Source organism: Gorilla gorilla, chromosome 16, assembly GCF_029281585.2.
Source record: "Gorilla gorilla gorilla isolate KB3781 chromosome 16, NHGRI_mGorGor1-v2.1_pri, whole genome shotgun sequence".
Classification (NCBI taxonomy): Eukaryota; Metazoa; Chordata; class Mammalia; order Primates; family Hominidae; genus Gorilla; species Gorilla gorilla.
This window is the reverse complement of record NC_073240.2, coordinates 89,705,206-89,729,865: the sequence shown is the minus strand read 5'-3', so window position 1 is coordinate 89,729,865 and position 24,660 is coordinate 89,705,206. Positions and strand designations below refer to the sequence as shown.

General features: G+C 46.1%; 2 protein-coding genes across 6 annotated transcripts in view; both read left to right on the top strand.

The window, feature by feature from the left end:
• Nucleotides 1-667, top strand: part of DET1 (DET1 partner of COP1 E3 ubiquitin ligase) — a 32,900-nt gene extending 32,233 nt beyond the window's left edge. For all 5 annotated transcript variants that reach the window (XM_004056721.4, XM_055362923.2, XM_055362912.2 and 2 more), the window contains one exon: nucleotides 7-667. In XM_004056721.4, coding sequence (XP_004056769.1) covers nucleotides 7-196 — 190 coding nt within the window. In that variant the 3' untranslated portion in view covers nucleotides 197-667. The remainder of the gene's footprint in view (nucleotides 1-6) is intronic.
• MRPL46 (mitochondrial ribosomal protein L46) overlaps nucleotides 646-24,660 on the top strand; it is a 53,081-nt gene continuing 29,066 nt past the window's right edge. Inside the window, exons 1-2 of the mRNA XM_055362927.2 lie at nucleotides 646-796; nucleotides 1,530-1,684. Coding sequence (XP_055218902.1) covers nucleotides 766-796; nucleotides 1,530-1,684 — 186 coding nt within the window. The 5' untranslated portion in view covers nucleotides 646-765. The remainder of the gene's footprint in view (nucleotides 797-1,529; nucleotides 1,685-24,660) is intronic.

Sequence of the window (24,660 nt, the reverse complement as noted above, 5' to 3'; positions counted from 1 at the left end):
TTTTAGGTTCTATGCCCGGGACTCGGGCCTGCTCAAGTTTGAGATCCAGGCGGGGTTATTGGGCCGCCCCATCAACCACACAGTGCGACGCCTTGTTGCCTTCACCTTTCACCCTTTTGAGCCTTTCGCTATTTCTGTGCAGAGGACTAATGCTGAGTATGTTGTCAACTTCCATATGCGACACTGCTGCACGTAGGTGCCTCACCAGAGCCAGGTTATCTGGTCTTCCAAGACTTTGCCACTCACTTATCTCAGTGGACTCCAAAGCAAAAGCTCCCGACTACTAGCTCTGTTAGTTCCAGCCTGCTATACCTCAGATGGGAGAGAGTCAGAGAGAGGAGTGAGGGTGGCTCAACCTAATGGAATTTTTAAATTGTATACAATACTGCTACTGATTGTTATAATATCCTCTTGCCTTTTCCCTGTGGGAATGCCCAGCATTAATTAAGTCCATTTCATTTTTGCTTTACTTTGCATTTGATTGCTGTGAAGATGAAAGCATTAGACTTTTATCCCCTTCATGTCACTTCTTTGGCATTATCGTTTGCATCTGAAAGCAGTTAAATCTTGTTTACTGATGAGAATGACGTACATCCTTTCCATTTAGCTCATAAGCACGGCTATCTTTTTAAGAGAAAAATAAAGCCATGGTATTTTCATACTTAAATATATGTGGTTGGATGACTGCTTTATGTTCCTATCATACCCAATGCTTTCAAGTACTTGGGTTCCAGGAAGGACTGTGAAAGAGATGAGAGGCCATGGATGCAGCAGCTGTTCCTGGGAGAACTAAGTGGTAAGTGCCAGCAGGGAAGACAGTTATCTGCCAGGATTGTTTCCTTCCCTCGGGTTTTCGCTTGGTAATTGTCACAGCTGGAGGAACTGGGTGTAATTGCACATCCTCATGTGGAAGCATGCTCCCATCTGTACCATCTGTGTCATGCAGGTGGAAGAGTGAGCAGCTCTCCTTGGCCACAGCAGAAACAAATACTGTGTAGCACGTACTGTAATTTGGGTAGTGGGAGCTGGCAAGCCGCAGGTGTCCCTACAGAGACCAGACTGCCTGTTCCTGGATGGCTGAGCCATCACAGCCATCCCACAAATACCTGGTGGCCCCAGCCACATCCTCTGTCACATTCTCAACTCTTTCCAGCCTGTTTATGTTTCATCTGCATAATGTATCCGCCAGTAGTGTAGTAGGCTTGTTTAGTAACATCTGACTTTGAAGGTAGCTTTGAAATGTTGGATGCAAACAGCTGGACCCTGTATTTCTTCTGCCATCCAGACTGACTTTCTCTGGGAAAATAAGAAATGTGATATGAAATCCTGAGTCCCACCAAAAACAGTTCATCTAATTTCAGTGTGATCAAAATGGAGTAGCTAAATTCAGTCTCCTTCAGCATTCAGTGCAGGATTTGAGCACCTACTATGAGTCAAGTGGAAACTATGTCAGGATGCCAAGGATGAGGAGAGAAATAGACAGATTATTATAATACAGTACAATAACAGCTCTAATTGTGTCTCCCTAGGGACAGTGGAGACAGATGAAGGAAGGGCAGAAAAAGAAAAATATACTGTGGAAGAGCGCTGGAGTTGGATCAGTGGGAATGTGTTGTATGACCAAGGGTTGAAGATGTGTCAAGGAGAGGCCCAGCATATACAAAGGCATGGAAGTATGAAAATGGTAAATAAGCGAATACAGCTGCAGCATACACTGGGGCGAGGGAGATGGGAAATGTGACTGAACAGGTAGACTGAGGGGATATTGGGAAGAGAAGTCTTGTGCAGGTTGCTAGGGTTTTATGTAGTAGAAGGCATAATACGAATTTCACAAGGTAACTTTCAGCAGTCTAGAAGATGGCTTGGAGGGAATAGAGACTAGAGGGAGAGGCCAGGTGAGTCCGTGGTGGTCATCCAAAGGAGAACAGGAGGGTGTGAATGCTGCCACTGGGCCCCTGGATGGATGAAATACTTAGTAGATCATGAAAAATGTAGGGTTGCAAAGCATGATGATTCTAATTATGTATTAACAATACAAATGCTCAGCCAGGCGTGGTGGCTCATGCCTGTAATCCCAGCACTTTGGGAGGCTGAGGCGGGCGGATCACGAGATCAGGAGATCAAGACCATCCTGGCTAACACGGTGAAACCCTGTCTCCACTATAAATACAAAAAATTAGCGGGACGTGGTGGCGGGCGCCAGTAGTCCCAGCTACTTTGGAGGCTGAGGCAGGAGAATGGCGTGAACCCGGGAGGTGGGGCTTCAGTGAGCGAGCCGAGATTGCGCCACTGCACTCCAGCCAGCCTAGGGGACAGAGCCAGACTCTGTCTCAAAACAAAACAAAACAAAACAAAACAAAACAAACAAAAACAACAACCAAACAAACAATACAGTTGCTTCTCAACTTACGAGGGAGTTACGGCCAGATAAACCCATTTAAGTTGAAGATATCTGATGACGGGTTTACCTGGGCATAACCCCATCTTAAGGACTTTACTCAATGTGTATTGCTTTTGCAGTCTTGTAAGTCAGTAAATCCTGAGTTGAGCCATTATTAAGTCAGATACTGGGTATAATTGTGTTCTTGTAGTGTATTACCCATTACCCAGGAGAAGTTGTGTTACATGTTCATGGGGCTGAACTAACCTTTCTTCATAGAAACACTTTATCTGCAGCTTTTTCTTTGAACCAGGTGGTTTGATTGAACCTGAGGACCTGGCAGAGTGGAAAGAGCATGGAGTGTGAAGTCACTCAGGTCCCAATGGGAATCTGGGCCCTTCTGCTCATTCATGTGTGATCCTAGGCCAATCTCCTATCTTTTCTGAAACTTAATTTGCACTTTCCTCCACCTTAGTCATACATTCCATTGGTCCTATCTTAGATCTTTTTATCACCTCAAACTGCCCACCTCTGAAGTTTCAATTTCATAATCCATACACCCCACTCTGACCACTCCCTTTTAGCCTTTCACCTCACTCTCTTTACTGCCTCCACTACAGAGGATCTTAGACCCCACTGAAGCCTCCAATCCCTGACTCAGGTTAGGATAAGGATAAACTGCTATAGCTAAAAGACCCCACATGCAGTGATTAAACAAGAGAGGAGTTTTTTTCTCTCTCAGGTCACAGTGCAAGGCAGATGTTCAGCGTCAGTGAGTGGTTCTGCCACACACAGCCTGAAGGACCCAAGTGTCTTCCATCTTGTTTCTTTGCCATTCACTGTGGTATTGTCTTGGATTGAGATAGGGAGAGGATGAGTGTGGAGGATACTCTCCATTAGGATCACACATCACTCCCCTTCATGTTCCGTTGGAGAGGTCCTCACCATATGGCCACTTAACAAGCAAGGGAGCTTGGGAAATGTAGTGTGCCTGGCCAGCTGTGTCCTGTGTACTCTTGCATTCAGAAGAAAAGAGAATGAGTTTTGGTGGACCACTAGCCTTTGCTGGGATACCAGCATCTTCACAGCTGTCACCTACCCTCAGATCCTCTCTTCTTTCCTTATTCAGCCTAGGTTGCATGATCTAACACGATAATCACTCCCTTAACTTCCTTGCTGTTCTGCCTCCTTCATGCAAATTTGGAAAACTCTCAACTCTGTACATGTCTGTCTCTGAACAGCTGAAAATAGCTGCAGAAAAACCATGTCTATTCTTAAATTCATGACCACAGACTTAAAATGGGCACTCAAGATTGCTGAGCAATCCTTTCAACATTGTAAGACTTTCCTTATTTGTTTACTTTCCAACTCTCTGAAATTGCTGTTTTGCACCTTTGCCTCTCACTTCAAAACCCCTCCTTCAGTAGGCCAGGCTTGGTGGCTCAGGCCTATAATCTCAGTGCTTTGGGAGGCCAAGGTGGGAGGATTGCTTGAACCCAGGAATTCAAGGTTCCAGTGAGCCTCACTACTCCAGCCCGGGCAACAGAACGACACCCTTTTTATTAAAAACACATTAAAAAACTCCTCCAGTATCTCAGCCGGTCATCTTGCCACTTGGCAGAAATAGAATCAGGTGGGAACTCGCCTTTCTTTACCATGTTAGCTATGACTTGCATCTGTACTTGTTCGCTGCCTTACCTCCTATTGCAGCAAATGGAATAATCCCTGCTTCTCTAAAAGGCAAGCCCCGCTACCTGTCCACTGGATCCTGTCTCCTTGTGGCTTTTCAAAAGACCCTGGTCTTTGTTCCTGCAATTATTTTATCTATCTTGCATCATATTTGTCTTGATAAATCATTTTTGTTGCTAGAAGATCTTTGGTCTTTAAAAAGTCCTGCTTTGACCCCGTATTCTCCTTTATTACTGCTCATTTCTCTGCTACCCTTCATAGCAAAACTTCTCAAAAGAGTTGTCTAAATTAAATGATTTCACTTCCCTGTGGCCCATTTCCTCAACCCACTCCAAAGAAGTCTCTGTCCCCACCCCTCCTCTGAAACTGCAGTTGTCCAGGTCACCAGTGATTTCATGTTGCCAATACAGTGGTCACCTCTAGTCCTTCTTTTCCTCAACCTCCCAATATTGGACATAGTTGATTTGTCTCTATACCAAGAAATACTTGGTTCTCTTGTTTCTAGGACAGTATATGATTTTTTTCCTGCCTTACTGATTGTTGCTTCTTGGTCCTCTTTGTTGACTTCCCCTTGTTTGCATCTATTAAGTTGCTTTCAGCTGCAAAAACAGAAAACCCAAAATTTCTGGCTTAAACAATAAGGAAATTTATTGTCTCACAGAATTGGAAATCCAGATGTAGAGTGAATTTCAGGGTTGTATGCTCTAGGTCAGCAGTCCCCAACATTTTTGGCACAAGGAACTGGTTTTATGGAAGACAATTTTTCCACAGGTTGGGCACAGGGGAATGGCTTGGGCTGATTCAAGTGCATTACATTTATTTTGCACCATATTTCTATTATTATTGCACTGTAATATATAATGAAATAATTATACAGCTCACCATAATGTAGAATCAGTGGGAGCCCTGAGCTTGTTTTCCTGCAACTAGACATTCCCATCTGGGGGTGTTGGGAAACAGTGACAGATCATCAGGCATTAGATTCTCATAAGGAGCACACAACCTAGATCCCTTGCATACACAGTTCACAATAGGGTTCGCGCTCTTATGAGAATCTAATGCCGCCGCTAATCTGACGGGAGGTGGAGCTCAGGTAGTAATGCAGGCAGCTGTAAATAGAGATGAAGCTTCGCTCACTTGCCCACCACTCACCTCCTGCTGTGCGGCCTGGTTCCTAACAGTCCGTGGACAGGTATTGGTCCATGGCCCAGGGATCAGGGACCCCTGTTCTAGGTAATCAGCCATGTCATCTATGAGCCAAGTTCTTTCCTCCTCTTCCCTCCATCCAGAAAATCAGCTTCATCCTAAGGTGGATTCTTTTTGAGTATGCTCATAGGGCACTGGATAGTGGAAATGTGGGATACATGTTTCTTCACTGACATCCTCAAAAAAGAAATGTTCCCAGAAATCTTTACCTCGTTGTACCATTGACCTGAATTAAGACACGTGACATTTCATGCAGACTAGTTTTGGCCAAGGATTCTGATCACTAGCAAAGAGTATGGGACTATCGTGATTGGTTTAGACTGCTCAGGGGACATCCCTAGAGTGAAGTCGGATGTGTGGGAGATGGGCAGAACAGAGGGGGATGGAAAAAAGAGAAATTGAGAATAATTCCTAAGTTTTGGGGTCAAATAAATGGATAGATATTGAATCTATATGAGAAGTCTTGGAGGAAAGACCCGTTAGTGGGGTGGGTGGTGGGTGTAAATCAGTGTAGTTTTAGACATGATAGTTTTGAAATGCCTATTAGATAGATATCCAGATGAGGATGTTTTAAGTCATGGGATGCATGAATTTGGAGCTCAAGAAAGGAGTCAGGTCTGGATTTATGATGTTAAAAGACATTAGCATATATAGAATTTAAAGCCATGGGAATGGACTATATGGAGTAAAAGAGGTGAGGATCCAAGGCACTGGGGCACTCCAACAGCTGAAGGAGAGCGGGGGGAAGCACTCACTTCATTGAGTACTTGGCTTATATTAAGTTATCAATGCCTTTGTTTTTTTGTATATTAGTTTTATTCCTAAAGGATTTAAGGCAGTTCTTAGTCAATTCCAGTGTCTTCTCTCCAAAAATGTCTGATGGATCTCAAGAATCTGGAGAAACAAGTTCTTTGGAACCAAAATTATAAGAAAAGCAGGGACAGACTTTCAGATCCAGATTCTTCCCTGAACCTCTCTCCTCCCATCCCTGATTGGCAGGGAGCTGACATGTCAGCTATCAGTGCCAAGCTGCTCTGGACCTTGAGAGAAGGGCTCCATTTAATAATAGCAAAACCTCTTTCATTTGGAGCCCTTGCAGAGAAACACAGTATAAATGAGTGAAAAACCTAAATTAGATAATTTTTAAAAGAATGGTAGCTTCATTATTTTCAAGTACACAGAGTAACTTAAACTCAGTCATGAAGTGTTCCTTTGTAGAAGCCCTTAGGGACTTTCCTTAATGAGTAGATTATAATTATTGGTAATCAGCATAACGGTTCTCTGCAATGCATGCTTTGAAAGCAATTGAGCATATTAAGTGATTTTGATGTTCCACAGGGCAATTTTGTTTACAGCATTTATCTGCTCAGTATATACCCTTTATAGCTATAACCCTCTGTTTGAAAAAAAAAAATTCTGAAGTCTTTGCCTATCAGGCAATGTTTGATTACCAGTGTAGGAGGCAGGGAGATACTTAGTAGGACTTGGATTCTTTATCCATGGTGCCTGATAGAATTATGGGAATAAGTTTCATGTGAAGCCTGGTGCAAACCCTGGCTCTGTCACCTATGATGTACCCCTGGGCTTGATGATAAGAATTTTAGTAAGTCTGTTTCTCCTCTGTAAAATGGGGATAATTTCTACTTTTCAGGATCGATGTGAGCACTAAATGAGTACTAATTAAAGCTCTTGATATAATAAGTGCTCAGTAAATGCACCCTGCCTTCTCCCCTCTCTGTAAATCTCTTGGCCTGTGTGGGAGGGTCTCCTGCCTCTTTAGTGTCACAGTCTGCTCCCAGCCCAGGTTGTACCTCTTCATTTCCTAGTGACCAACTGACATAAGCTTGCCGCTTCTCTAGGCCCAACCCCTGCCCACCCATGGCAGTTGAGGTGGTGCCATTCTTTTGCCATGCATCACCTATGCATACCTAAGGCTGAGGAGACCAGAACACCTCTAACCTGCTTTGCCACCAAACACATTGGTTAAAGGGAGCTTTGTTTGCTGAAGGTTTGTTATTGGTGTGTTGTTGATGGCTAACATTTATTAAAAGCTTACTTACTATGGGCCAGATGCTATGCCAAGCACCTTATATAGGAAAGTATTTGCATTTCATGAATTTTGAGATGCAGTTTTTGAAACTGGAGTGTATCTTAAAGTTGGTGTCTTCTCAGCGTCAGCAAGGCAGCAGTTGCAACATTGCTGTTCTCGTCGCCTGTGGATGTGCAAACTGGGTGTGCTCTTCCCATTGTCGTCATTTTTGTTGAGTAATGTGCATTGTTGATAACCACATGTGTTCAATGTAAGCGCTTTTTAAGATGACTTCAAAAACATTATACTGTGATTTGGTATTATAATGAAAGGTGGTTTTATACTCAGAAAGGCAGAGCAGTAGGGTTAATTTGATATTAGTAAAGCACAGATTTGCCATTGGAGGAATGAACATGATTTTTTAGAAAGCAGGAGGTGTTTTTTTGGAACTAAGAAAGAAAGATACCCACTAGTAAATGAAGTTTTACTGACATGCTGAGATTCATGCGAAAGGATTGCCTATCAAACAGCAAACAAGGTGCAACTAAAGGAGAAGTTGACCCATCCTTTGGAATAAATGGAAGAAGTTTTAATGTAGTGGGAGGCCTAGTGTAACCAATTCATGCAGAGCACAGGACTAATCATTGAGATGTGAATCGATTTGTTAGATGCTTCCTGCTGACTTTGAACAGGAGCTGATTAATTTCCAGGGACATGTAATTCAATATAGAAAAAAGTGAAACTAGAGGTTAAGTCAAATAAGAAACAAAATCTGAAAAAGGCCAAAAGCGCTTTTTGAATACGTATATCTTAAAGGTACTGGCATTTGTCTTAATCAACTATGGGAAGGCACACGGGAAATGACTGTCACGAAGAAAGAAATTTGTTATACGCATAGGTCCCTAGAAATTGAAGGCGTGGTATGCATGCGGGGCCATGGGTAAGGCACCTGGATTGGTCAGGAGGCAGAGGGAACAGGCGAAAACATGGATAAGAGCCTGTGTTGTGGTTTCTGCAGAAATTAATGTGCCAGACAGCAGGTAAGCAGGTTTGGGATTGACTAATTTGAATTTTGATGGGCCCTGGGGTCTAGGTGCTATCCCTAGTTGTCTGGTACCTGGCCCTGGGGTGATTAGGGCTGAGTGTGAGAGCCCTATAAAAAGGTACTTGAGGTGTGGGCTCTGGATTGGTTGGTTTGCATATGAAAGACATGTTCTCAGGCAAGTTGTTTGCTATCTCCAGGAATTAGCAAACTCTGGGAGGGGCAGTCCAGGGTCAGTACAGCCCCAAGATGTCAAGGCATCAGAAAACAAAAGGCATGGTTAATATAATATAAAAATGATTCCAAGCAATAGGCATTGTCATGGTTTAATTTGTTCTTAGAGTGACAGATTGTGGTAGTCAGCCTCTAAGATGGCCTACAGTGACCCTACCTTCTATATTCATGCCCTCCCACATCGTATCATGGTTGATTGGCATGACCAATAAAACACAGTAGAAGTGATGATGTGCCACTTTTCAAGGCTTATTTATAAAAGACATTTCAAGGCTAGGCTTCTGCACCCCGCCCGCACCCCTGGAATCATTCAGCCGCCATATCACAAAAACACACAGGCAAGCTCCTGGAGAGATCTCCTTGCTGAGGAACTGAGGCTTCCTGCCAATAGCCATGTGAATGAAATATCTTGGAATCCAGTCCTCCTGCTTCATTCAAGCCTATAGATGACAGCAACCTCATGAGAAACTCTGAGCCAGAACTGCCCAGCTAAGCCACTCCCAGATTCTTGATTCTCAGAAATTGTGTAAGATAATAATAAATGATTTTTTTTTTTTTTTTTTTTGAGACAGGGTCTCCTTCTGTTGCCCAGGCTGGAGTGCGGTGGCATGATCATGGCTCACTGTAGACCTCCTGGGCTCAAACGATCCTCCCGTCTCAGCCTCCTGAGTGGTTGGGACCACAGGTACATGTCACCATGCCTGGCTAATTGTTTTTAATTTTTTGTACAAACAGGGCCTTCCTATGTTGTCCAGGCTGGTCTCAAACTCCTAGGTTCAAGCGATTCTCCTACCTTGGGCTCCCAAAGTACTGAGATTACAAGCATGAGCCACTGCGCCTGGCCAATAGATGTTTTAAGCTGCTGAATTTTGGAGGTAATTTGTTGTGTAGCAATGTATAGCCAACACATACATAAATAAAGGTGTCTTTTTGCAATATGGCATCCTCTGAAAAATGCAGTATTCCTATTTTGTAGATAAGGAAGCTGACCTTAGAGAGATCAAGCAATTTGCTAAAAGTAACATTACTGGTTAATGTCAAGTAAACTTTAACCTGGCCTATGTCAGAATTCATTTAAATCTCTGAATTTATTTAGGTCTAAACTGGTTATTTTACTGATTTCTAAAAATATTAATAGGGAAATTTGATATTTTTGTGTCTTTGTATCCATCTTCTTCCTTGTAGGTGGATGGCTTAGCAAAGTATTTTTTATTAAAGGTTGACAATATATCCCACATGATTTCTCTTTCTCCTGTTTTTTTCTTTAAATTTATTTTATTTTATTTTATTTTATTTTTGAGACAGAGTCTCAGTTTGTTGCCCAGGCTGGAGTGTAGTGGTGAGATCTCAGCTCTTGCAACCGCTGCCTCCCAGACTTAAGCGATTCTCATGCCCCAGTCTCCCAAGTAGCTGGGATTACAGGCATGTGCTACCACTCCCAGCTAATTTTTATATTTTTGGTAGATACTGGGTTTTGCCATGCTGGCCAGGCTGGTCTCCAGCTCCTGGCCTCAAGTGATCCATCTGCCTTGGCCTCCCAAAGTGCTGGGATTACAGGTGTGACCCTGGCCTCTTTCTCCTTCTTAACACTAGTGTGTTAGTTGACTTGTGTGTTTATTCATATGTTATACATTTATTGAGGACCTGCTAAGGGCCAGGGACTAGGAATAGAAGAATGTGTAAATCACAGCTCTAACCTTTGCCTTTCTAGTCTGGTAATGTCTCTGAATGCCGATCTCTCTCTCTCTTAGAAAGAGGTGCCTTGTCCTCTCTCTCAACTGTCCCACCATCAGTAAGGGAACCAGGAAACCAGTCTTTGAGTATGGAGTTAACAAGAAAGCTGAGTGTTGGGTGGCTTTTTTGTGGACGCTCACTGCTTATCCATGTAATGTTTCATTAATTCTTTGATGCTGAAGTTTCACCTCCTGCGGGGAGCATTTGCAGCACCCCAGGCGAGTTGTCAGCAGTTGCTGCCTGGCAGTAGCACACATTAACTCTAGTGAGCAGAAGTGGAGCTCGAAGGCTCCCCACACTGCTGCACCTTGAGCTGCTCTTCCTGGCCCAGCCCGTTCTGCTTCCTGGAACCCCAGATCTGGTCTCCAAGTACTGTTTCTCTTCTAAGTGTAGTCATTAACTTCCCAGAGTGAGAAGAAGAGACTGAAAAAAAGAGAGAGAGACTGTCTCTTAGTTTTAATTAATTGTTGAAAGAATAGAGGGGGGCCATATTTCTACTGAAAGAAAGGACAAGTTGGGGAATGGGAATATTCTGAACAGGAATGAAAAAGTGAATGAAAGGTAATCTTTGGATTCGGTCTCTTTGCCCTAGTCTTTAAAAGTTTCTGTTGGGGGTTATTTGCCCTAGTCTTTAAAAGTTTCTGTTGGGGGTTACAAAGTTTGAAATCTGTCTTAAGGAGGGATGTATTACTCAAAATAAATTGCCTCTATCATTCAGTGTGATATGATGGACTTGGAAGGGGCAGGATGAGAGGAGGTGAGGGATAAAAATCCACATATTGTGTACAGTGTATACTACTCCAGTGATAGATGCACTAAAATCTCAGCCTTCACCACTAGTTCATGCACGTAACCAAAACCACTGCTACCCCAAAAGCTGCTGAAATAAAAAGCAACAACAACAAAAACAAATGGACTCTAGCTTATTTTCCTTTCAGATCTTCTTTTTTAAATGTCATTCTGGCTAAAACAGTTTTTTAAAAATGTTTATCTGAAAAGTGATTGTCAACCCTCAGGGTAGGTTCAGCATGAGATTGATACAGTAGCCATGTCAGAATCCTGAAAGGGATATACTTCGGGGAAAAAAAAAAAAAAAATAGGCCAGGCGTGGTGGCTCATGCCTGTAATCCCAGCACTTTAGGAGGCCACGGTGGGCAGATCACCTGAGGTCAGGAGTTTGAGAGCAGTCTGGCTAACATGGTGAAATCCCATTTGTACTAAAAGTACAAAAAATTAGCTGGGCGTGGTGGCACACGCCTATAATCCCAGCTACTTGGGAGGCTAAGGCAGGAGAATTGCTTGAACCTGGGAGGCGGAGGTTGCAGTGAGCTGAGATCGCGCCATTGCACTCCAGCTTAGGCAACAAAAGTGAAACTCTGTCTCAAAAAAAAAACCCAAAAAACAGAAAACAAAACAAAAAAAACCTCAGTACATTTTTTATTCGGAATTTTATTGGGAAAATGCAAAATGCATACATTTTCATATTACAAACCTCAGAGAGTTTGAAAAGCAATCTTGTCTGATGAGGTTATGCAGAAGGCAGTGATTCATAACTGGGGTACATCCCCTCAAAATCTTAGAAGAACATGAGGTTTACCTAGTTTTCAAATGAGGGGATACATTTTAGAAGGTTAAGAAACATGTTAGAAAAATATTGAGTTTCCTAAAAAGGCAGAATGGAGAAAGCTGGAGCCAGATGCAGGAACGTTTCTGTGTCTCTCATGCTGGAAGGACTCAGGGGGAGGCAAGCAACAGGGACCAAGGTCAGAGAAAAACAAGTATGCAAAACGGACTTGTGATAGCCGGGGTGCCATTGTCTTCTGGGTTTCCGTTAATAATTTTGCAGTGAGAAAGCCCCTTCTAGGGGGGAAAAGTCCCATAAAAATCCCACAAATGAAAATTTATGTGTGGCAAAAAAGCAAAAACAAAACAAAGTCAAATGACAACACCTTTAGCAAAGGATTGATTTCCTTACTACAAAACATCCTATAAGTATCTAATAAAAATATGAACACTACAAAAGAAAAAATGGACTATGTTATTAGCAGAGTGTTCCCAGAAAAAAATAAACAAACATGGTCAACAACCACATGACAATTGTTTATAATATTTATTTTTCACCCATCAGATTAGCAAGGGTTAAAGATGTTTGATGACCTAGTATTGACAAGGATGTAGGGTGCTCACCCACTGTTGGTGGGAGAGTAAGTTGGTTCAGATTTCTTGAAAGACAAAAAAGCAATATGTTAAAAAATGCATATAACTTTTAACCTAGTTAAATTCTAACTCTATGTGTCAATACCAAAGGTATCAGAAGAAAAAAAATGATAAATGTGTCAGGGCAAAACATTTGTATATGTGAACAAGACATATGTTCGTTGCAACTTTTTATGAAAAAGTGGGAACTGTTAAATGTGCATCGGTAGAAAACAGACTACATACATCGTCAGACAGCCATACAATGGGATCTGATAGAGCTGTTAGAAGTAATGAGGCAAATTTGTACATGTTGATTTGGAAAGCTCTCTGAGACATTAGTTGAACTGTGTTTAGCATGACGTTATTTTTCGTGTAAAGAAAAAACTAAACCGTGCTGAACTTAAAGTCAGTCTGCATATAAATACATACATGCTTGTAGAGTCATAGAATGCTTTTGAAAGGATGCAGAAGACTATTAATGGTTTTCTCTGGGAAGTGGGCATGGAAGTGAGGGAAGATAGACATTTCCCTTTATCTTTGTAATTTTTTTTCACTGTGAACATGAATTAAGAAAATTTTTTTCATTGCAGTAAAAAACATAAAATTTATCGTTGTAACTATTTCCAAGTGTAATACCACTGCGAGTTCAGTAGTGCTAAGTACATTCAGGTGGTTATGCAACCAGTCTCCAGAACTTTCATCTTGCGAAGCTGAAACTCCATACCCATTAAACAACAACTCCCCATTCTCCCTCCCCACAGACCCTGGCAGCCACCATTCTACTTTCTGTCTCTATGAATTTGATTACTCTAGTAATCATATAAGTGGAATACTAGTATTTGTCCTTTTGTGACTGGCTTATTTCACTTAGCATCATGTCCTCAAAGTTCATGCATGTTGTAGCGTGTGTCAGAATTTCCTTCCTTTTTAAGGCTGAATAATACTCCATTGTGGGTAGATACCACCTTTTGTTATCCCTTCACCCATCAATAGACACTTGGGTTGCTCCCACCTCTTGGCTCTTGTGAATAGCGCTGTGATGAACAGTAGATGTGTGAATATCTCTTGGAGAACCTGCTTTCAATTATTTTGGGCATATACCCAGAAGTGGCATTTAATGAGATTTTCTTAAAAGTATTTAACAGATGAATTCATCTGCAGCAGTAGAGGTGGTATTAGGTAGACACTCTGTGGGCTAGTTGAACTGAGTAGTCTGAGGCCAGATTTTCTTTACCAGCCTCCCAGGGGTTTAGCAATTTCATTCCTGCCCCCTGAGCCTTTCCTTTGCACAGAGACAGGAGGAGGCTTAGCAGGCTTGTGAACCAGCTGCTCCCATCTGCATTAATTCAGCACATTTCTATAGCTCCCTGAAGGAGGAGATGCTGCAGCAGCATTTAATTAGTGGCCAGGAACATGCTTTCCCAAGGACACGACTTATTTCTCAGCCAGCTGCTGCCTGTTGCTCCCTAGCAACATGAAGTACTCACATATGATTGCTCTAGGGCCCTTTCTCTCCAGACGAAGGGGTGGCCAGTTCACCTGCTGTCATAGCCTGGGGTGGAGGCAGGGGTGTCCTTGGGTCTGGGGCTAATTCTTCAGAAGAGGGTGGTCTGAACTTGTTATTTCTGCCAGCTGTGGTACTGAACCTCTTGATCCTTGAACTGCCTATTAGCGGTGCAGGAGCTCCACCACTCCTGTCCTTCAGGTTCATGATTAGAGCAGACAGAATGTGACCAGCTATAACACAGACGGAGCAACATGGCCTAGAAAAGTCCACTGGGATTTTAAGGTACAGCTGAGAGACTTTGAGGAAGAGGGAATGACCTCAGCCCCAGCTGGGAGGCCTGCCTTTCAGGATGGACTAGGGAGGGGAGGTATTGGAGGCCCTGGCACCACACCACCTTGTGCAAGAGGAGCAAGGGGAGCTTCAGCCTCATCCTAGGTGACTGGCTAACTGGCTAACTAGGGCCCTTGGAAAGAGAGAGTGGGGTGGCAGATATCCAAAGCAGCCACCACTGTGAGTCTGAACTTGCCTTCCTCACCAGGTTTGAGAGATGGCTGCTCAGAGACTAGACTTCAGACCAGGCTGGTTCCTCCCAAGTGCTTCTGCAGAGGTTGCAAACTGGAGGCCTTGAGATGAGGTGCTGCACACTGACATGCTTTATTTGATATGTTTGCAGTTTTGAAGTTTTAAAGTATATCCTGCTTTTTCATGTTGCTGTCAGGAAGCCTAACAGTCCCACATGCCAATAATCGGGGCCCCCTTTAGACTGAGCATGTGTGCTCTCCAGCTTACACAGTCCCCTCCTCACTCCTTCAGCCCTGTTTGAGTGTGAGATTCCTGTGTCCTTCTCTAGCCACAATGGTGAGCATGGCTGTGTCTGCAGGGGCACCTCATATTTATTCATTCATTCCACAAACATTTATTGAGTTTCTTTTGAGTAGCTGGCCCTGAGCTTAGGCACTAGGCTAAAAAGATCAATACAGTGTGGTCTTTGGACTCCCTGAGCTTATGGACCAGGTTCAGAGACAGACAAGTAAATGGGCTGGGGGGATTCACTGAAATCAGGTGACAGGTGCACAAAGTTTGGGGGAGCACAGAGACCTTGGGTATCTGACCTAGACCGGGGGGTTGAGGAAGGCTTCGGGCAAAGATATCACCTGAGGTGAAAATTCTGAAGGATGAGAGGAGTTAGCCTGATGACAACAGGGGAGAGGTGGAGGAATGGGAAGAGAAGGGTGTTCCAGCCAGAGGCAGTGAGGTACAGACGCATGGAGGCACGACAGAGTTTGGCATGCTTGGGGACCAGCAAACAAAACCTTGCTTAAAGCTAAGTGCCCCCGTTGGGGTGGCCAGGGAGGCAGTGGGGAGCAGACCGTGAAGAGCCTTGTCAGCCTTCTGAGCTTTTGCGTTTAGAGAGTCCTTGAAGAGTTTAATTGGTGAAGCCATTTGTCAGATTTGTGTTTTCAGGTTACCCTGGCTACAGAATGGATTTAATGCAGGAAGCAGGGAGGTCTAGAAAAGAGGCCTTTACAGTCACATAGGAAGTAAATCATCTATGTGTAGGAGACTCCTGAACTCCTCCCTCCCACCCTGTAGGCAATGGAGACCTGATGAAAGGGAGGAACAGACTTTCAGAGGTGCAGAAACTGCCCTAAGTTCGGCCTCTGCTGTTTGCATTCAGCCTGCATTCTTACTGCTTCCTCTGCCCACTTTGTTCCTGCTTCTCCCACCCTCACTAGCTTCTTATAACTGGCGGCTGGACTTGATAATATCAGCGGAGGCTTGGCACAGTGCTGGCACAGTCAGTGCTCAATCAGGGACAGCTATTGTTGGACAACCTGGCTGGCAGAGATCTCAGCTTCCGTCCAAGCTGCTGCCTCTCAGACGGAGCTCTCAGTGTGCTGGGCACTATCGCACGTGGCCTGTCCCAGCCTAGGGTACCGTCCCCTCTACACCTGACCAGGCCTCAGTGCCCTGTGCCCCAGGGTGGATGGTCAGGAGTGCTGGTGGGTTGCCAGTCGTCAAGGGATGGGGAGGATGGGATGGATGGGCATGATACAGAGAGTGAGCAGTTGTACACGGGTGACCAAGGGAAGGACAAAGTCAGGGGTGAGTCAGCAGGTGGGGGAAGATGGTGCCCAGCCAAGACTGGGGAGCCACGAAGAGGCCAGTTGGGAAGGAGAGATGCCGGACACGGTTTGTGGTGCTCATGAGAAGATACCCAGTGGGAACATGCATAGGAGAGGCAGGTAATGAACCTGGAGAGCCAGACCTCGAGACTGGAGGTCAAGCTTGAGGAGCCAGAGGCAGAGCATGCAACTGGTATCATGAGAGCCACCGAGTCACCCAGGGGAGTGTTTTGAGCAGTAACTGTGTGCCAAGCATGGTGTTCTCACTGTATTAACTGCTGAAATCCTCACAGCAACCCCATGAAGTAAATCAGGAGGTGTTTCTGGACCGCTCAGTTACCAGCCCTCAGTTACTGAGTGGAAGAGTTAGGATTTGAGCTTGCGTGGTCTCTGCTTCCGAAGCTTCTGTTGAGAACTGTCACGTGCCTGCATTGCTGCCCTCTCTGGGCACCTGTCCTAGGGAGTCGTCAGACATTTCCGTCAGTCTAAACGACAGCTCTGTGAAGGAGACAATAATATTCCTGTTTTCAGATGAGAACATTGAGGCTCAGAGACTTGCCCTAAATAACACACACGGTGGATGTAAAATCAGGATTTGAATCGAGTCTGATTCTGAAGCCTGAGCTGTTGTCATGAGCACATGCTGTCTTTGTGGCCAGGTTGGATACTGAAGGAGGGGAGGACCCCTGCAAACCTGAGGCAGAGGAGTTCTGTGACCCAATGCCCAGATGAAGCAGAGGGGAGGGGAGTAGGAGCGAGAGAGGGAGAGTGCCGGAGGGACAGAATTCATCACACTCACCAAGGGAGGGAGGCTGGTGAGTTGCCTAAGATTTGGTCTCTAGAATTCTGACTCCATGCTTCCTCAGCTCTCTGACCCTGTTGTATTGTCTCAGCCTCAGTTTCTTCAGCTGTAAACAGGCATAATAATACTGACTGCTGAGTGTTGTTTTGAGGATGAAATGAGACTTCATGTCTGGCCAGGGTCTAATATGTAGTGAGCCATCCACAACAGAAAGCACTTGTCAAGTGCCAGGCTAGGCTGCCCTCTCCAGAGAGCCTCTCCTTCAGTCAGGCTGGGCACAAGTGCGTGTTTGAAGGGTTAATTTGGCATTTTCAAGTCATTCTACCCATGGTGAGAAAGTACTAGCTTTTTCCATTTCTGGAGAGACTATAGGAGATGACAGCCTTTGGTCTGGCTTCCATTCCAGCTGCTGCTTATTGATGAAGTGAAAATAGGAAGCTACCACCTCTCAATTCTCCTGCTGTGCTGGCAACACCAGCCTGTCTCAGCCTGCAGACACCTTCTAGGTGTGTGTTTTTTATATTGTGTGAGCCACAGGACAACAGGATTCTGGCCTGGGGGTGGAAGTGCAGAGGAAGACGGTGGAAGGCTGTGTTCTCTCCACACCTTCCTCAGAAAATACAAAAGAGCGGCTGGGCTGTGGCCACTCAGTGCTGTAGGTAGCACAGAACTGCAGGCAGACTTACACTGCAACCTCACACTGAAGTAGTGCTTGCAGGGTCTCCGAGGCCACCTAATTCACAGGCTCCCAGCAGTTTCCAGTCCAGGGCCTTGGTTCACCCATACAGTGACTTCAGTGGGCTCACCCCCATGGTTCTACTTTTCAGACCCTTTGAGCGACGTTGTCATTTGATTGGTTCCCATTGCATTTGAACCTCTTTCTGGGTTTGTGTGGTCCTACACTTTCTGAGTTCTAACTGGAAGCAAAGGCCAGCCTCCCTCACAGGGGCATTGCTGCTGAGGCTCTGCCAATCAGCCCACCTGTGCCAGACTTCTGAAGCCAGCTGTGCAACACAGATAGCCTGGGGGAGCTCCCTTTGTAGGGCAGCAGCCCCCAGATACTGGTATTTTAGTACCAAAGTTGAGTTTTCCAGATCACATCTGGAAACAGCATAAAAAATTATTCTACTGCTGGAGTGATGAGGGTTAGGCAAAAGGATTCCCACTGCATAGACTGGGAAACCAGTAAGAGAACAAGGACAAGGGAGTCACTGACAGCGTCACAGTTAGCGTGCAGGCCTTTCATTTTATAGTCTTGCCGCTAGATTCTTAAGGTCCATTCATAGTTTTCAGGACACTTTCTGAAGAGGGTTCTAAAGCTATTCCTTTGGGCCTCCTTAGAGTGCAAACAGAGGAGCTGAAGGCGCTGAGTTAAAGCAGGCGTCTACCAGCCCCATCCAGGGGGAGTGCACGGGAGCTAAGAACAGTGAGCACTTCTTGGGCACTTGAACCAGACACTGAGCTAAAATTCTTTGTGTATGTCAATTATGATCCACTCAACTCTCTGAAATGCCTATTGTTACTGTCTTCATCTTATAGATAAGGAATTCAGGCACAGAGAAAGTAAGTAATCTTCTGAAAGTCACAAAGCTGGAGCCAGAATTCAAACTTAGACTTCAGGCCAGGCGTGGTGGCTCATGCCTGTAATCCCAGCACTTTGGGAGGCCGAGGTGGGCGGATCATGAGGTTAGGAGATCGAGACCATCCTGGCGAACGTGGTGAAACCTCGTCTCTACTAAAAATACAAAAAAAAATAAAAATAAAAAAAATTAGCCATGTGTGGTGGCAGGTGCCTGTAGTCCCAGCTACTCGGGAGGCTGAGGCAGGAGAATGGTATGAACCCAGGAGGTGGAGCTTACAGTGAGTGGAGATCCCGCCACTGCACTCCTGCCTGGGCAATAGAGCAAGACTCTGTCTCAAAAAAAAAAAAAAAAAAAAAGACTTAAGTCTGCAGCTCAGTCATCTTTACCCTGCTACATGAGGCACTGGGGAAGGGTATGGGGTAGGGAAGGACAGACGGTTTATCTGGAACTCACACTGCATGCAGGTGGCCAGCCATGTGGGAAGGAGGGAAAATCCCCATCTGAGCCACAGATCCAAACCAGAAGGAACTGAATGAGATGCTCCGAGGGATAAGGGCTGTCTTAGAGACATCCTCGCGTCTAGGAGAGTGGGTGGCAGATGGGCAGCCGTGGAGCCCAGCCCCGACCAGCTGCTGTTTGCAGGGGAGAGCTGCCTGTGTGCCCCTGTGGTGAGTGCGTGGTGACAGTGGGATTAAGTGTACCCAGCAACCTCAGGGACCATTGGGTGGAGACGCACAGCGGGCCCTTCTGCCTGGCCCTTCCCACAACTCTGAGTCCTGGATGCTTAGGGCTTGCTAATCTCCATCCCCATGGCAGCGGGATGCGACACAACCATTACTAAGGCCATGGAATCTCCCACCACTCGATGGCCAGGCGGTTCACCCAGCAAGTGTCTCCTAATCTGAAGAGCTGGGAGAGCGAAAGATTTTATAAGTTATCAGAGAACCCCCTGTAACCTCCCTTCTAGAAAGGAAGATGTAAACCAGGACAATGGGCCTGTAGTTGGCACCTGAAGTCAGTGATCTCTCTCCTCCCCTCCTCTCAATTCTCCTTCTTCCATGTTTTCTACATCCCCCGTGATTTGAGTCTGCTGATTTCATTTGTTATGTCTGCCTTCTGTTTCCTGCCTCATTTCACAAAGGATTAGATGCTGCTCTCAACAATACATTCAAAATAATACAACAATAAAGTAAATATTTGAGTAATTTGGAGCCAGAGGAATATATGGTAACACCCTGAGGTGGATGAATTGCCGGGATTTCTTAGTGACCCCTTTTCAGAATACTGCTTCCGGAACCATTCTAGTGTGTCTCAGAATGACATGTGGGACATATTATCTTTTTTTTTATGTTATATAAGCAATTTATTCAATGCATGTTTATTAAAGCACCTATTTTTTGAAAAGAAAAAATATCTCTTCTAAATTATTTTGTCACATTTTGGAGATATCACTATGGTCGTTTCACAATCAGACCCTGGTTAATGTTTTGGGTTCTAGATAACACTGTAGAATCCACCCCATATATCATTTTAGTCATTCATCTTGTTGTTAATCCAGAGGTCACTTACTGTTTTGGGATGTTTCTCCAGAAACAGTCTAGAAAACCATCTTAAAAGTCACATTTTGTAATGCATGCCAGTGTTGCCATGCCGTTTTCTGGAACATGGCTGAATCTGGAGCTGGGCTTTTGCTCCTCTGCATTGTGGGGCAGGTCAGGACAGCTCTGGGCAGTTGACATGGTTAGAGGTGAGGCCCCCACTCCAGCCACTGCCATAGGCTCTCCTGTTCAGTGAGGCCATCAACACACATTTAGCACCTACCCAGCACTTTCCTAGGCTCCAGCTACAACAAAGCCACAAATCCTGCCTTCATAGAGCTACATTCTAGCCAAAGACACAGAACATAAACAAGAAAACTAACGAGTGACATGATCTGACTTGTGCTTTAAAAATAACACTGTGAGGTGGGCGGATCACTTGAGTCAGGAGTTTGATACCAGCCTAGCCAACATGGTAAAACCTCGTCTCTACTAAAAATACAAAAAAGCCTAGCCAGGCGTGGTGGCATGCGCCTGTAATCCCAGCTACTCGGCAGGCTGAGGCATGAGGATGTCTTGAACCTGGGAGGCAGAGGTTGCAGTGAGCCGAGATCACGCCACTGCACTCCAGCCTGGGTGATGGAGGGAGACTCTGTCTCAAAAAAAAAAAAAAAAAAAAATTACTCTGGATGTTGGGGGCAAAATGGAGCTGTGCTTGGAGGATAAGGTGGTTAGGAGGCCAAGGCAAAGGGCCAGGCAAGAGTAGGGTGATAGCAGGAGAAATGGTGAGAAGCGGTCAGATTGGGATATATATTGGAGGTTGGGCCAACTGGACAAGTCAATGAGCTCAGCACAGGGGTAAGGAAAAGGAGTCAATGACTGCAAAGTCTGTTGGCCTGACAGTAAGTGGTTACCTTAGGTCAGACTGGGTTAGAGGAAGGATTTTCTGGGGATGGGATGAAAACCAAGAGTTGCAATTTAGCCATGTTGGGTTGAGCTGTTTATTAGACATTCAGTAAGAAGATCTATATATTTCTAGTGATCAGTGACCACTCTGCTAAACCTGGGCTGGGTGTGTTGGAGTAGAGAGGGTGGTCCCACAGGAACAGGCTGCCAGCCAGCCCCACAGCCTATGACCAGGGCAACCCAGAAGACCCCCACCCATGGCAACTTGCTCTAGTTTTATAAATTCACTCATTCATTTGACACATTCAACACATATATTGAGTGCCATGCTGGATATTTTCAGTGTGCCCTGCAAAGGCACAAGTTTATGGTATAATCTAAATGGATGGATAACATATTCTTTTCTGTTGCCATATTTAGTGCCCTAACTTTTGAAAAAACACAAAAGCTGGCTGAGTGAATGGATCAGTTTATAAAATATAGTTAATAAGGCCCATGAGTCCTGGCTCCCATTGCTAGGCTGGTGGGAGGACACATGAAATCAGAGCCCTTTTATTCTGTGCCTCTGTCCCTCAGGCCACTCTCTCCAGGCCACCATCTCCTCACTGCTGTCCACTCTCCATTCTCCAAGTGTTGCCATGCCTCTGATCACAGCCCTGCTCAGGACCCTTAGGCATGCCCCAGCCTCCTCTGCAGGCCCTTCACTGCCTGGCCTCAGCCCTGTTTCCAGTCCTTCCCCTCAGCCAGCACCTGCACTGACTCCGCCCCATCCTGCCCGGATCACTCAGGAGGGCTGTTTCCTGGCTCCTGGAACACAGCCAATGCGTTTCTTGGCCTTCCCCGCATCATTCACGCCATGCCTTCCGCCCACTTGTTGCCACAGAAGGCCTAGCCCAGCAGCTGCCACCCTCAGGGGACTTCCTTCCCTGGTCCCTGCCCATCTCTGCCCCCAGCACAGTGACTGCCATGCTCCTCGGTGCTCCTGAGATGCTGGTCCTTCGAGAAATCACAAGCCCACCCAGGAAGCCCTGCTGCCCTGTGCCTGGGAGGCTGGACTTCTCCTTCAGTCACAAGGTGCAGAGAAGGCAGGTGGCCCGTGTTCTCGCTGCCCAGCCAGCTCTGCGTGCAGTTAGGGAGCCAACTCACTGTGCGCTCCTGGAGGCTGAGACAGGGTCCACAGTCTAAAGCCGTGCTTTTCGGCAGGTCCAGGGTAGGGTTACTGCAAAGGCCTTTCCTGGAACTTGCTAGAGGTGCAGAATTTCAGGCTGCACCCAGGGCCTACTGAATCAGCACCTGCATTTTCACAAGGGTCCCTAGGAATTCATGTGAACAGCCGAGGATGAGAAGGGCTGGTAAGAGAAGGGCTAGTCACCTCCAGACAGGACTTAATAAAGGACAGCAAAATGAATCCAACAGTGGCCACCCATTCCAGGCCAAGTAAGAGACTTTGAAAAGGTGTATTGCACCAGTCAGACTCTCGGTTGCAGGAAACAGAAACCACTCTGGCTATTTTAGGTGGAAAAGGATTTGTTACTGGATATTAGGTGTTTACATATCCTTGGAAGGGTCCAGAGTGTTCCTGCAGATGCCCTAGGTTGCTGCTACCTTGGTCCCCATCAGGAAGACAGGGCTTGAGGAGGGATTGTGGGGGCGGGCGACCTTCAGCTTCTTGACCCCAATGGAGAGGCTCTCATGGCCACTGTCACAGCCACCTCTCAACACCCACAAAGCTGCTATGGAAAAATCCACCATCTCCCCAACAAAAGAGTGGGGAGTAAGCAAATGCTTTACTAAAAAGTAAAAAAACCCAAGACAACCAAGGGCAGGGGGTGGGGGTGGGGCATGAGGCTGGTCTCTGCCACTCTTCTTCCAATTCTTGTGCAGGCACAACTCGTGAGACATCATATACAGCCACAGCTGCTTTCCCCTGCTTGGAAGTCAAGCGAAGGGCAGCTGGCTTGTAGAGTGTGGAGCCTATCACAGGTGCAGGGTGATGTCTCATGATCTGGTTGAAGGCTTGCTGAGCTGCAGAAAACCTGTGAGCCTACTCCGTGCCACCTCTAAAGCAGACTTCAACAAGAGAGTTCTTGGGAGCAAAGCACTGATGGTGCCTCATGTGACTTGGTTGGGGCATCACCATGCAGGTAGATAATGGAGCATGCTTCTTCCAGGAGAAGCCTGGAAGTGGAAGGCTGGAGGAGCAGCCTGTATGGTAGGGCAAAGAGAGAGCGGCAATGGCTGGGTAAGTTATGCTGCTAGCAACTGGTGGCCCCCAAGGCTCCTGCGGCTCAGTGGGCACTGTGAAGGGAGCTGGGCTTGAGCCAACATTGCTGGTACCCCTCTCACCTAATGGGGCTCAGGGGTCCCCCCAATAGGAGGCTGGATGGGGTGGGCCACAGGGCAGGAGCTGAGGCAGGTGAGGAGAGGCAGTGCAGAGTGCTCAGGCTTGTCAGGGAAGGGGCTGTGTTTGGAGGCGACCTGGAGACAGCCCTGTGTTGGAGATTAGGGGAGTACCCCAGGATCAATGCCTGTGGGAGGAAGAGGAGGAAGTGGGATCAGGCGGAGGAAGAAGGTGAGTTGTGCTGCAGGCCCCTGGGGGGTTCAGTTGGAGCTGAAACTGTCTGTCAGGGATGTCCCCTGTTGGTGGTCATGCCATTGGAAGGGTGTGGCCTGGGCTGTCCCTGGTGCTGACAGTGCTCCCAGTAGCTGGGCGATAGGTGCTTCCATGAGGAGGTCTGGGCAGTACAACTCCATATCCCCCTCAGAAAGGCCTGGGGCAGAGGTCTCTGCATGGATGGATGGGTGGGGCAAGTCTCCAGAGAGCTCACTCTAGGGCCCATGAAAGAATCCTCCTGGAGTAAAGGAGGTGTAACTGCCAGGGTTGGCCAAGAGAGCCTCACATATAGCACCTGCTGAGCAAAACAACCTGACTCTCCCCCAGTTCCATCTTCTGCGATCCCAGACCTGGAAAAGCCTGAAGATGAGGAGGGGAAGCTGCACGTGGGTTGTGAGATTGAGGTTTTATTATAGACTTGACTGGACTTTTAGGTCTCTGAAGAAGAGTCATAACTATCAAATGGGATTTATTCTTGGAATTAAAAGTAACCAGGCCAGGTGCAGTGGTGGCTTACCCCTGTAATCCCAGCACTTTGGGAGGCCAAGGCAGGTGGATCACTTGAGGTCAGGAGTTCGAGACCAGCCTGGCCAACATGGAAAAACCCCGTCTCTATTAAAAGAAGAAAAAGTAACCAGAAAGCCACAGAGTCTCCCTGAGATGGAGCTTTGGAGTCTAGAAAGGGAGATGTGAGGAAGCTGATTGGAGGCAGTGATGGGAGAAAAATAAAGGGTATCCTGTCGGTACTCCAAGTTCAGCCTGCTACAGAGTGTGTGCTCACTGAGGGGCTGGGGTAGGGTGGTTCTGTCCTGGGGTGGCAGGGAGCAGAGGAGGTGGGGGATGCTGCACTTTTGGCTTGTCGCATCCTGGGAGGCTTTGGAGTCCACGTGTGACCCAGTTTTCTGCCTCTGTCTGAGCGAAGTGAGCTCTGATTAGAGGAGGTGCGAGAGCTCTAAATGACTGCAAAGTTTTCAATCAGACAGAAAATAGGTGAGAAATGCATTTCCGTTAATGCCCCAATTATCCCAATCCCAACAGGACAAAAAATGTGCTTTTGCCTGCTCCCAGGGA